Source organism: Pteropus vampyrus, unplaced genomic scaffold (assembly GCF_000151845.1).
Source record: "Pteropus vampyrus isolate Shadow unplaced genomic scaffold, Pvam_2.0 Scaffold680, whole genome shotgun sequence".
In the NCBI taxonomy this organism is placed as follows: domain Eukaryota; kingdom Metazoa; phylum Chordata; class Mammalia; order Chiroptera; family Pteropodidae; genus Pteropus; species Pteropus vampyrus.
Window position 1 is genome coordinate 217,306 of NW_011889461.1, and position 12,592 is coordinate 229,897.

The 12,592-nt window shown below is 38.5% G+C and overlaps 1 protein-coding gene and 1 pseudogene across 3 annotated transcripts in view; both read right to left on the bottom strand.

Annotated features, from left to right (window-relative positions):
- RUBCN (RUN and cysteine rich domain containing beclin 1 interacting protein) overlaps nucleotides 1-11,183 on the bottom strand; it is a 55,056-nt gene extending 43,873 nt beyond the window's left edge. For all 3 annotated transcript variants that reach the window (XM_011385273.2, XM_011385272.2, XM_011385270.2), the window contains exon 1: nucleotides 10,923-11,183. In XM_011385273.2, coding sequence (XP_011383575.1) covers nucleotides 10,923-11,002 — 80 coding nt within the window. In that variant the 5' untranslated portion in view covers nucleotides 11,003-11,183. The remainder of the gene's footprint in view (nucleotides 1-10,922) is intronic.
- Nucleotides 8,757-8,874, bottom strand: LOC111733900 (annotated as a pseudogene).
- Nucleotides 11,184-12,592: the final 1,409 nt, after the last annotated feature.

Sequence of the window (12,592 nt, forward strand, 5' to 3'; positions counted from 1 at the left end):
TTTAGTAACATTCATCAATTCACATTGTTACAAATTTTTTTCTTATGATGAGAAATTTTTAGATCTACTCTCTTAGCAACTTTCCAATAAACAATATAGCATTGTTAACTATAGTCACCATGCTGTACATTACATACTCAGAAACTTATGAGTGGAAGTTTGTACCTTTGGACCACCTTCATCCATTTCTCCCACTCTCATTCTCCACCTCTGGCAAGCACCTGTTCTCTGTTTCTATGAGTTTGGGTTTTGTAGATTCCACATATAAGTAAGATCATACAGTATTTGTCTTTCTCTGTCTGACTTATTTTAACTTAGCATAATGCCCTCAAGGTCCATCCATGCTGTTGCAAATGGCAATATTTCCTTCTGTATGGCTGAAAATATTCCATTGGATGTATGTGTCCATATCACATTTTCTTTATCCATTCATCTGTCAGTGGTCACATAGGTTGTTTCCATGTCTTGGCTACTGTAAATAATGCTTCAATAAACATAGGGTGCAGATATCTTTGTTTTAACTGATGCAGATATCTTTTTGAGATAGTGACTTTATTACCTTTGGATATACACCCAGAAGAAGAATTGATAGATCATATAGCAGTTCTATCTTAAGTATTTTGAGAACTCACCATACTGTTTTCCATAGTGGCTACACCAATTTATAGTCCCACCAACAGTGCACAAGGATCCCCTTTTCTCTACATCCTCACCAAAGCTTGTTATCACTTGTCTTTTTGACGACAGCCCTTTTAACAGGTGTTAACAGGTGTGAGGTGACATCTCATTGTGGTTTTGATTTGCATTTCTCTAGTGATTGATGATGTGGAATACCTTTTCATGTACGGGTTTGCCATTCCCCTGTTCTAATTCTATACCAGTCCTGAGAGATTTTAAGAGAACACATCTCAAGATAAGATGCACGCAGGACTAAAGTGATTATTAAAATGCCATTTATTGTTGTACTGTGAGAAACAGCCATCACAGAGGCCAACTGACTGCCAACTATTGCTTAAGTGACTCTCCAGTTCCTATGCTTCCTCAGGGGTAATCTGACTTGTTCTGACTGATACAGTTTTTACATTCCAACAGGTTACAATCAAATGTTGCAGACCTGCGAGCCAGTCTGGTTCCTCAAGTTACTCTGCATATCTGTGTTCTGATTCATTCTGTATTTATCTTACAAGCTGGACTGTCAAAGAACATGTTGATAAGTCCTGAAAGCAGATACTAAGTACCCTATCATCCTAGGGCTTTGATTCCAATATTATACTAAGAGCACTGAAATCCTAGAAACCTTGAGCATTCAGATCTAACAACTTATCTACATAAAACTGAAGAACTTTCCCCACACAATAAAATGTCCCTGAGATACCAAAGCTACAAAAAAAGAATGTAGCTCTTATCTAAGATATACTGAACTATCTATATTTGGTATCTGTTCTTATAGAAGTAATTTAAAAAAAAAAAATTGATTTACATAGCTAGTCTATTCAGTGTCTTTATCTTCATAGGATTCTTTATCCCAATGATATAGTTATCATTTTCAGAGAATTGAAATATTAAGTTCAGTTGAAGCCCATACACAGCGACTGGATTAATTCAGGGGTCCACAACCCCTGGACCAGTCCGAGGCCTGTTAGGAACTGCCTGCATGGAAAAAGGTGAGTGGCTGGCGAGCCAGCGAAGCTTCACCTGTACTTGCTGCTGCTCCCCAGTGCTAGCATCACAGCCTCAGCTCCACCTCAGATCATCAGGCATTTTATTCTCATAAGAGAACCGGTCCCTGGAGCCAAAAAGGTTGGGGACTGATGGTAATCCATTCACACCTGAATTTTAGATGCAAGTAAGCAGATCACCACAAGAAATTTAATATCCCTCCCCATTCTTTAACCACATCTTCAGCCAGTTAAGGTCAGTCTTTCCTAGGTTAAACCTGTTTGGTAATAATTATTTTGGATGGTATCACATGTAACCCTTATCTGGGCACAGGCCAGGCCTTTGTAGTGTATTAGGTTCAAAGCAGCCCTTTGCAGAGCCACTGCTGCAAGTATACAGAGTGCTCTCCTTTAATCTCCATAATTAAAAGCAGGTCTTTTAAGCTTCTCACTCTATGCCAAGGAAGAGCCAGGCCTGAGTGTCAAGGACCAGCATAATCCATCAATACCTGAATCATTTTCATCAACAAACAGTAAAGCCAGTCTCAGAATCAAGTCCTAACTATTTTCTTTGGAGAGGATTTTGACTACATTCCTCCTTTAAAGAGGAACAAAAATTTCTTAAGCAACTCAAATAAGGATATCCAAAGAAAAAGTTTTCCTAAACGCCAGTTTGGTCTTAAGTTTACCAAATCACAATTAGAAATAACACTCGAGGTTAAAACAGAAAAGTTATAAGCAAATGTTATTTTTTAAAGTGTTACAGCATATAAATAATATATAACTAATCACTAAAAACAAGTGAAATAAATAGTAAATAAGTACTATGTAGTTGTAAAGTATGATTTAATCCAAGAAACCTATTGGCATATCTTCAATCCTCGATGCTCTTTTTAGTGGTAAAAGGAAAGAGTTTCAACTTACTGGCATATCCCCTTTACAGTGTGCCATTCATCTGGAATGGACTGTGGTATCTACCTGAGATTAGAGCTGAAGGTCAGTTTGGCCCAAGTCAGGCAATGATTTGATCCCTGAAATGTGAGGAAAGGTATATGATATCCATATGATAGAATATCATGAAACCTTTAAAATTTTTTATTAAGAAGAGTTTCCAAAGCCAATGATAGTATGTTAAAGTACAAGAATCAAAATGTAAAATTATATTTATGATCTCAATATAAAAGTACTGAGAAATAACGATGTATTAATAGTGGTTTTTTGGGGTTATTTGAGGGGAATGTAGAGAACTGTTTAGGCTTTCCTGGAGGCTAGCAATTAACGAAAGATTAATAATCTGCACAATGTTAGTAAACAAGCTGGAAAGTACCATGAAGGATTTTATAAATACTCAAGTATCGAGGGCACTGTTTTGCTGAAAGATTGTGGTCAGGCAAGCACCTGGGACTTTTACTGCCAGAAAGTACTTCCTGGAAAGAAGTAATGGGTTCTTTCTTAAAGTAGAAAAAAAACATAATTAAGTAAAATAATCATTGGTAACACTGAGGTAGCAACAGACTACCACACTTAAATTATGCTTAATTTTATTTTCATCTGGCTCCTCATTTTCCGTTTTTCATTATACAGTATTTAACTTATAGAGTATGTAGTTAAATATTTATGATGCTTTTTAAATAAGTGATATGCTTATAGAAAAAGGATACTTGATTCTATTATACATCTCTCGGCTCTGGGGCACCTGGGAGAACCTAACCACTAACCAGTCCCATCCCTTAATGGCCGAGAGCAGAATCTTAATGTCTAGGAAAGAATAAGCAGTACTGCAGGCATACTCTGCAACTTCACAGCCATCAACAAATGTCTCACCAATCACACTAAATTTGAATGATACCAAATTTATTGAATTTCGACAAGTAGATTTAACAAAAATAAAAGAAAAACCCCTTACGTTAGAAAAGTAACCACCAATGGTGCACAAATTCCTTAGTATGGAGTTCAAAAATTCTCTTATCACGTGGCCCCAATCTAAATACCAACTTGCCTGCTCAGAATTCTCAATTTGAATAGCCTCTCCCTCTCCCTCTCCTCCTCCCTCTAAAACACTCCATTACGAACATGTCAATCTCATGCATACTTCCATGACTTTATTCATGCAGACCCTTCCAGTTGGAATGCTTCTCTTCTTGCCCCATTCAGGATCAGGTTCAGGATCAACCTTCTCCAAGAAGTTCTAAATAATCTGACCTGTTCTAACTCCTTTGTTAGAAACGTCATAACATACTGTCAATATACCATTCCTCCTACTAATCCTTAAAAAAAAAATACATTGTTATTTAACAGTTTACAGTTTGTTTTCTTAAAGACAGGGACCATTTCTCTTCTATTTCTTATGGATTTCTAATGAACAGAGAGAAAATGTCATTCGTGGAAAGAGAACAAGCCTCAGTCAGGCCAACCTAAAGCTATCCACAAACTAGTGCATCCTTGGGGAAGCCACTGAAACTCTTTAAGCCTCAGTTCTCTCATTCGTAAAATGGAGATAATAACAACTGCTTTAGAGAATAGAGAAATCTATAGAAATATTCCTTCCTTTTTCTCTGTCCTTTTCCTTTGAACTTTCATTGCATAAATCTAATAAATCCAACTAAATCAGAAGGGGTACCTAGTATAAAGCATCCTTACCGATGCTGCTTTAGAGAAAATTCTGCCAAAAACTATCTGAGATTGGACAGTCTGTGACATAATTAAGACTGATGACATCCAAAGACTATCTCAACTGCATTTAAATAGGGTCAAATCTCTTCTTTGTGGGCAAAGATCCTAAGGCCCTGTTTATTTTCATAGTGCTCTCACTGAAGCAGAAAAGCTAGAAAAGACTTTCTCTATATTGGACGTATCTTATATATAACAGATTCTAATCTGCTTAAATGACAGAATGGAAGAAACATGTAAGTTTTACTGTAACACAATAAGGCTGTTTCATGAGTCATATAAGAAAGTCCATCTCATTACCCTATAGTTGTCTGGGTAGCAGAGTGTTTTACAAGCAAATTAAAGGAGGCACATACCACCACTTTCATAGCAAATGCACGGGAAGTAAGACAGTGCTTCAGTCGCCTCAGTTTTAAGGACACTATTTTAAAGAAAAAGGTAGCCATCATTAAAACTAAAACTAAACTATCTTAAAAACTGCTGAGGGAAGGAAACAGAAAGAAACATTATAAAAACCATTTTTAAAAGATGACAGACTTAAGACCAAATGGGTATGAGATAAAAATAAATGTCAATAGAATAAATTCAACTATTTAAAACAAAACAGCCAAACAAAAAGGGAGGAAGAAACTATGATTTTAATATCAAAATTGTATTCAAAGCAAGAATCACTAAAAAAGACAAAGGAGGCATAATGAAGATATAGCTCTCATTAATTTTTACATATGTAATAACAGGGCCTCAAAATATATAAAACAAAACACACACAAAACAAAAACTGCAGAAAACAGAAAGAAAGATAAAAAATGGAAAGAAAGCAATAGTAATGGGAGATTAACATTCAGATCATGAAAACCAAAAGTAAAAAAGTGATAGGAGGCAAATAATATATAATTAATAAGGTTGTTCTATTACATTTAGAAAGCTACATCCTGAAGAACACATTTTTTTAAGCACACAGAACATTCACAGAAATTCACCTTGCATTAAGGCACACACACAAAAGTCAATAAATCCTCAAAAGTAAAAGTAGTACAGACTTATTCTCTGACTAGAAAGCAACAAACAGTGAGCAAAAACCAAAGTAGAACAATTAAAAATAAGGGGGGAAAAAACCACTTAGAAAATTTTAAACCTTCAAAGGACTCTTGAGGAGGCAAAAATAAAATCATGGTGTTGAAGCAGTATGGAAGCGGAATCATTATGCTATCATTATGACTCTTACTGCTTTCTTCTCAAAAATATCCAAATGAGGAGCTCATGGGGAAACTGTCTTAGAACCCTTTGGGAACTATGGGATTCTGCTGACTATATTCTAGGCAAAAATCAATCATCTCTTCAGTCCTACCATAGCAGGGTTCCTGTGGGTTTCATCCGCAGAAGCCATGGCTCCAGAAACTTTGAGAGATAGTTTGCCAAGTACCTATTTAGTCACTACAATTTATGACTTTCTTTAACAACTTTCTGTCCTCCCAATCAAGTGTGGGTTAAACTTCAAGTGATCCTGATCCAGAGGAACTAAAAACATGTAAGCATGCTGTAGTTGTTTCCTAAAAAATTTCCAGATTTACATCTATAAAAGCATTATTCAATTGAACTTTCTGTGATGCTGGAAATATTCTTTATTTTCCAATATGGCAGGCACTATCCACTGTGGCCATTTAGCACTTGAAATTTGGGTAGTACGACCAAAAAACTGAAATTTTAACTTGTATTATAATTTTAATTAATTTAACCTTAAATTACCACATGTGGCTCGTGGCTATCATGTTGGACAGGACTATTCTATAACCAGCCAGGTAGGCTGCTGAAGCTTATGAAGATTACAAAACAAAAAAAAAAAAAAAAAGAAGAAAATTCCATGTAGTGAAAGAAGTGATAAAGCAGCTATAAAAAGCAGAAACAGCTGTGGGGAGGGTAGATCCTGAGAAAAACTTTAGCTTAGGGTCCCTGCGTCAGCTGATAAACCTCCCTCTATCCTGGGTTCTGACAATAGCATTTTTCCCAAAAGGCTTCGAGAGTATGTTTCTGTGAGGGTTTTTTTGTGCTAATAATTAGGCTAGCAGTATGGATGGCTCAAAAATCATGTGATCATCCTGCTTTGCTACCAGTGCTATATAAACTGTCGACTCCTAGCACAGTCAAAGAAAAAAGGGAAAGAAAGGGAAGAAAACAGAAATTAAAGATAAATGTAAAAAAGTAAAAATGAGTAGGAAAAAAAGGGAAAAAAGAAGCCCTTTCTATAGCAACAGTACCACTGGCACCTGCCCAGGTATAAGAGGCATGTACTTCAGTTACCATTAACATAATGGCTAGGTGGAAAACCATAGGAGAGAAGGAGCAATTAGGGGTATCGTTTTATAAACTATATAAATGTCTAACCAATGTATCGTATACTTGAAACTAATACCAGAAAAAAAAAAAGAGGCATGACCAAACTGTTATCGTTTTCATTCTCTGAACAAACATTCTCTGAACATCAATTATATGTCAGGCACTGTTCTGGGCACTGGGTTTACGATGGTTAAACAGAAAGAGTCCCTATCTCTCAAGGTATTTAGAACGCAATGAAGAAAATGGGCACTTACATATAAAAATGTTATGAAGTGACAAGTGCTATAACAAGAGAGATAAAAAATGGCAGTGCAGGTCAGGCATTCTTCCAAAGGAACATGATTTAAAGGATGACTAAGAGCTCCCCAAGCAGAGGAGGAGGTATTACAGGGAATGTAGAGGAGCAAGAATAAAAATGATAAGGAGATGTGAGAGTGAGTGAATGCCATGGTTTTGTAACTGGGAATTTTATAGGGTCTAAAGTACAGATTGAATACCAGGGAAGAAGTTTTGACTATTTTCTATTTTTAATAAGAAACCTCTGAAATTTTTTGAGCAAAATACTATAGTAACATTGCTTCTGAAAAATTAAGTTGGTAAGTAGTGTGCAGGCTGACTAAATTCAGACTGGGAGATTAGTTACAATACTACTGAGGTAATCTACAATGACAGATAATAATGGTCTTCAGTGAATATTTTATTTATATCTGCCCTGAAATCACGTCCCTTTCTTTTGGTAACAGAACCTCAATTTTCCACAGGAGAACCACAACTCTGCCACTTACTCTGGTCCATGTAGTTCTAAGAAAGCATCACCCTACCCCAGGATCCATCAGAGTTAGACACATAACTGTGGCCTGACAGCATATTCCACACCCTGAAACAGGAACGTAAATCAGTCCAAAAAGAGTCAGCCCAGAATTTTGCTTTTGCTGTACCTATTGAGATTGCTTGCTTGCCTGCCTTCCTTCCTTCCTTCCTTCCTTCCTTCCTTCCTTCCTTCCTTCCTTTCTTTCTTTAGTGGGGTGGGATTACTAAACTTGAAGTTGCTAAGGGTTATATCCTGTAGAGAAGTCTGCCTGAGAATGAAGCCAACACATTGGAATAAAGAGCCCATAGACAGGGACAAATTTTCGTTTAAGCGTGCACCTACATTTGGCCATTCCTGAAAGAATACTACTCTCTGGATTTTTCAGTAATGTAAGCTAAAATAATTGAAAATGGAGAAAAAAATATAAAGCTTCAAGAGAAAAATCAGGAACAGAATTCACAGGATCTAGTGACTGCTTAGATATGGGAAATGAAGAATAGGGAAGTACCGAATTTCATTCTGTGAGGCTTCTGGCTTGGTTGATTGGGTGGAAATTCTATTAATTGAGATAGAGAATAGAAGAGGAAAAGGTTTTGGAAAAGCTCAATGGAATGAGCTCAGTTTACAGATAAGAAATAGTATCTTACTACTTGAATTCTGACTCTACATCACTGAGCCAGGAAAATTATACCTGTAGCTGGGTTCCAAGCTCAGCAGTAGACTGCATAGCTCCAGGCAATTTAGGGTAAGTGAAAAGCTAGACTAACACCCCAGTCCTCAGTGGGCTCAACTCGAACAGAGGAGTCAGAGAAGAAGAAAGAACAGGCTATACCATTGCAAATAGCAACCACAAGAGCATAATTTCAAGAAAACTGAGGAAGGGAACAGTAGTAGTCATTTTTTGCACTTAGTACACACCAGACACTCTGTGAAGAACTTTATGCACATTATCTTATTGAATCTTCACAACTTACCACTCAGGAAGGCATTATTCTTCCTACTCAGACAGGATAAGCCAAGTTAAGCAGTAGAACTAAGATTCAAATGCAGATCTATCTGGCACATCTCACTACAATTGTTTTCAGAAAATATATTGAAAAGTTGCATCCATATATAAAAAAATTATGCCATTTCATCAAAAAGACTTTTTCTGAATTGGGTGTTTTTTATTTGTTTGTTTGTTTGTGTGTTTGTTTTAGGTGAGGAAACCATTGGTTGACCTCACAGATTGCAAGGACCTTGTCATCTTACAATCCTTTATTTTTTTATTTTGTACTTTTTTATGCCTACAGCACCTGGTCTTCCTGGTGGTCTCCCATCCAAGTACTAATGAGGCCCAACCCTGCTTAGCTTCTGGGAACAGACGGGATCTGGCTTGTTCAGGGCAGCATGGCCGTAGACGGAATTGGGTGTTTTAATGGCCATAGAAAGGTTAGATTTGCAGTGACCCAGCCATGATGCCTCAATCCTCAGGCACAAGAAATGTATTTGCCAGTTGTCTATCAGGAGCTGAGTCCGTGCCGTGAAGTCTCATTAAACAATACATTCTGAGTTAACCAACAAATAGGCTATTGCAATAGTATGAGTGACTTTGTGGGAATAATTCCACAACTGAAATTAAGTTTTGACTGGAGTTTCTTAGTTAAGAGGTAAGCATGGAAAGAGTATGAGATAGAAAAAGATACCTGCAAAAGAGTATCCTACTGGCCTGAACGACAGGAAAAGAACGATATAAAATTTACTATCTTATACATTTCTTTCTCACTATACGTTAGCAAAGTGAGAGGCAGCATAGTACAGGTATTAAAAGCACAGACTCTGGAGCCAGATTGCCTGGGTTTGAATCCCAGTTCCACCAGGGATTCACTGTATAACCTTGGCAAGTTATTTATCTTATGTTTCGGTTTCGTCATCTGCTAAATGGTGATAATAGAGTACCTATCTCATCCAGTTGTTATGAAGATTAAATAAGTTAATACTTGTAAGGCTCTTAAGCAGTCATGGCAATGTGGTAAAAAAAAAAAAAAAGTTTGTTAAATATATTAAGTCAATAACTAACCCAGCTAGATGTCCAGCTAGATAGGGAGGAAATCTGAACTTGAATTTCCAATCCGGCCTCTCTCACATGAACTCATAGAGGAAAATAAAAATAACCCTAAAACTTGCTTAGAATTTATATGGAACCTCTTACACGAAGCATTTCACAGACATCTGGAGGAAGAATACACAGCCAAATATCCACAAGCAGAAACTGAAACATTAAAAGAGAAGTAAGATGTTCATTTTCACTGAACACATCATTCATAGATCTCAGGCAAGAACCCCAATGTCTTTGTCAGCCCAGGTTTTTTATAGTGTGCAAATGAAAGAGGAGTCATCCTTTAAAACTGCTAGGTCTTCACCCAGGCACATTTCATTAATTTTCCCTTGTTGATATTTTCTCAGAGGTAAATGTTCTACAACCAGTTTTTTGTTTTGTTTTGTTTTGTTTTTTATGTCCAGTCTTTGGACTCCAACTGCTCCTGAGATCGTAACTATATCTGAATGTTTTTAAAAGTCAAACAAGACTCCCTTAAGTCACAGTACTGCTTTATCCTGTCACTACTGCAGATTCTTAAGAGGTTAAGACCAGAGTTATAAATGAAGCAAACCCTAAACAGGGGAAGCACCTCCACAGAGTCCAAGTCATCGTTCAGTTAAAGTAGTTTTTAAAATCTTAAACCCTCTAATTTCCAGAAGATATGAACTCGATGACAGTAGCTGCACATAAATGTAAAATTGCTTTATTGCACTGTGAGGAAAGAGTGAAGAATTTGAGATGAAAAGGAAATGACAGAGAGGTCCTGCCACTCTCTAACAGGGATTGGGCACTGACAATTTCTAGTCTCATTAGCAAGCCCCCACCCCGACACCACTACCATTACAATCGCCCACTTTCATCCACAGGCCCTCTTTCTTACCTTCTTCACACTCATCTTACTAAGCCGCTCATAATTCCTAACCTTTGCTCCCAGAAATTCTTAAAACTTCAACCTTCTTAATATTGGCCCGACGTGCTGTCACCACCAAGCTTCAGTCAGGGCACCAACCTTTTGCCCTACTCCTATCTATAAACTCTGGCCTATGGAACCTCACTACAGAACCTCCCAATATTCACCTTCTCTCTAGCAGCCCTAGATCTGAGCGTCACCCACTTCTGCTCCTCCTGCCCTTAACATATCCTATCTACCTTTGCTCACCTTCACTAAGCCGGCTCCCTCCTCCGCTTATCCACATCCCGGCCCGTGCCACCTCTCAGAATTTCTTCCCTAACAAGTCGCCACAGCAGTCGCCCTCATCTCTGTTGCACCCGGCACGACTCTCCACGCTCTCCGAGCCCTCCCAAGCCTCCCAGTGCTTCAGCTAGCTCATCCATCCGCCCCCGACTCCCCGGCCCCTTGCCAGCCCACCTGCTCTCCTCCGGCAGGCGCTCCTCGCAGCCGCCAAGCTCCATTCCCGCGCGCTCCGGCCGCATCCGGGGCTGCGACATCGCCTTCCCTCTGGAGAGCCGTACCTGCCGCTTCGCCCTCAGGGGTCCCGGAGCCCCCCCCACCCCCGCCAGGAACTGAGGAGGTACCCACGGCAGCTGGGCTCTGGGCGATGCACTACACCCGGTGACCGCAGCAGCGTTGACTTGCTGTCTCAGCTGCGGTTTCTCCCCCTGCCTCCGCTCACTTCCGGCTCCAAAAACTACAACTCCCAGAAAGCACTTCCAAGACCCGGCCGCTCCCGGCATGCACCATTCTATCCAATCCAAGGCCGCGCTCTCTCAGCGGACTGCAGACCGTGGCGGCGTGCTTGTGGGCGTGCACCCGGGATGAAACGCCCACCAACGCTAGTCTCTGGAATCCCTATACGCTCCTGTCACTTGTTCATCTTTGGGACTGGACTCGGTCCGAGGTCTAAGCTAGGAAATAATGCTGGTCTTATACTAAGTATGGTTAACCCCACTTTAGCCTACACTGGTTTAACACTTGCTGGTGTTTGGGGACCTCAAGCATTTTAATGAAGAGCTCACAAAGTCAGCACCGGTTGCTTTGGGATCACAAAGGAAGAGCAGGAGGAAAGGGCTTTGGGGGAAGCTTTCCTGGAGGACTGATGTCAGAACAGTTTTTAAGGATGCCTATGAGTTAGTCAAGAAAAGAATGGAAGAGAAAGTGAAGAGAGCAGCATAGCACTACTCAGGGTGGGATCTAGGCTAACTCCATGAAAAATGAGTTACACTATTAAAAATGTTATGACTTTCAGGAATTTTCAAATCTGAGACAATGTTTAGTCTGTGTGAGTTAAAAGTGAAATGAAAGTTTTTGAATCCAAATTATGATTTCCAACTTCCGTTTATATAAAAAGTACTCTTTGTTCAAACTTTCTCATATCCTAATAAAGGTTTATACTTTTTAAAATAAAGGAGCAGTATTAAGTCATTGAGATTTCACTACCTTCTGTTTGTACAAATGTGTGAACTTCATTTTTTGTCATACAGTATAATCCCAAACGACCTTGTCATGATCGTAACATATATTTACATGAAAGTCAGTTTTATCTGGAAATTCTAGAACTAAAATTGTAGTGAAAGTTCTGGAAAACAGGATTTTCCTCACACGTCCAAATCTGGGTTTACATGTATTTTCTTTAAAGCAGTCAGTTAATAAACATGATAATAATCTACATTAACTATGTGCCCATCCTCCCCCAATCCCATTCTTCTGCTTTCCCTCACCCCAAGTAGCCATATTCTGACTATCTTGTTTATTCTGCTGCTTCCCTTTTTATAAAATAGTTTCTTTGCATCTATCTATAGTCCTATATAGAAGTATTATTTTTAAAATGTATGTGTTTTAACTTTATAAAAAGGGTATTAAGCTATATTTATTCTTTGTTCTTTAGGGCCTACTTTTTTTCCCTTAATATAGCATTGATAAGATTTATTTATATTATGTTTCACTCTAGTTCATTGATTCTGACTACTGTATAATAGTCCACTGTGTGAATACACCAGTTTATTCATGATATCTTTCATTGATAGGCATCGGGGTCGTTTCCAGGGTTTTTGCTACTGCAAACAGTGCTGCTATGAATA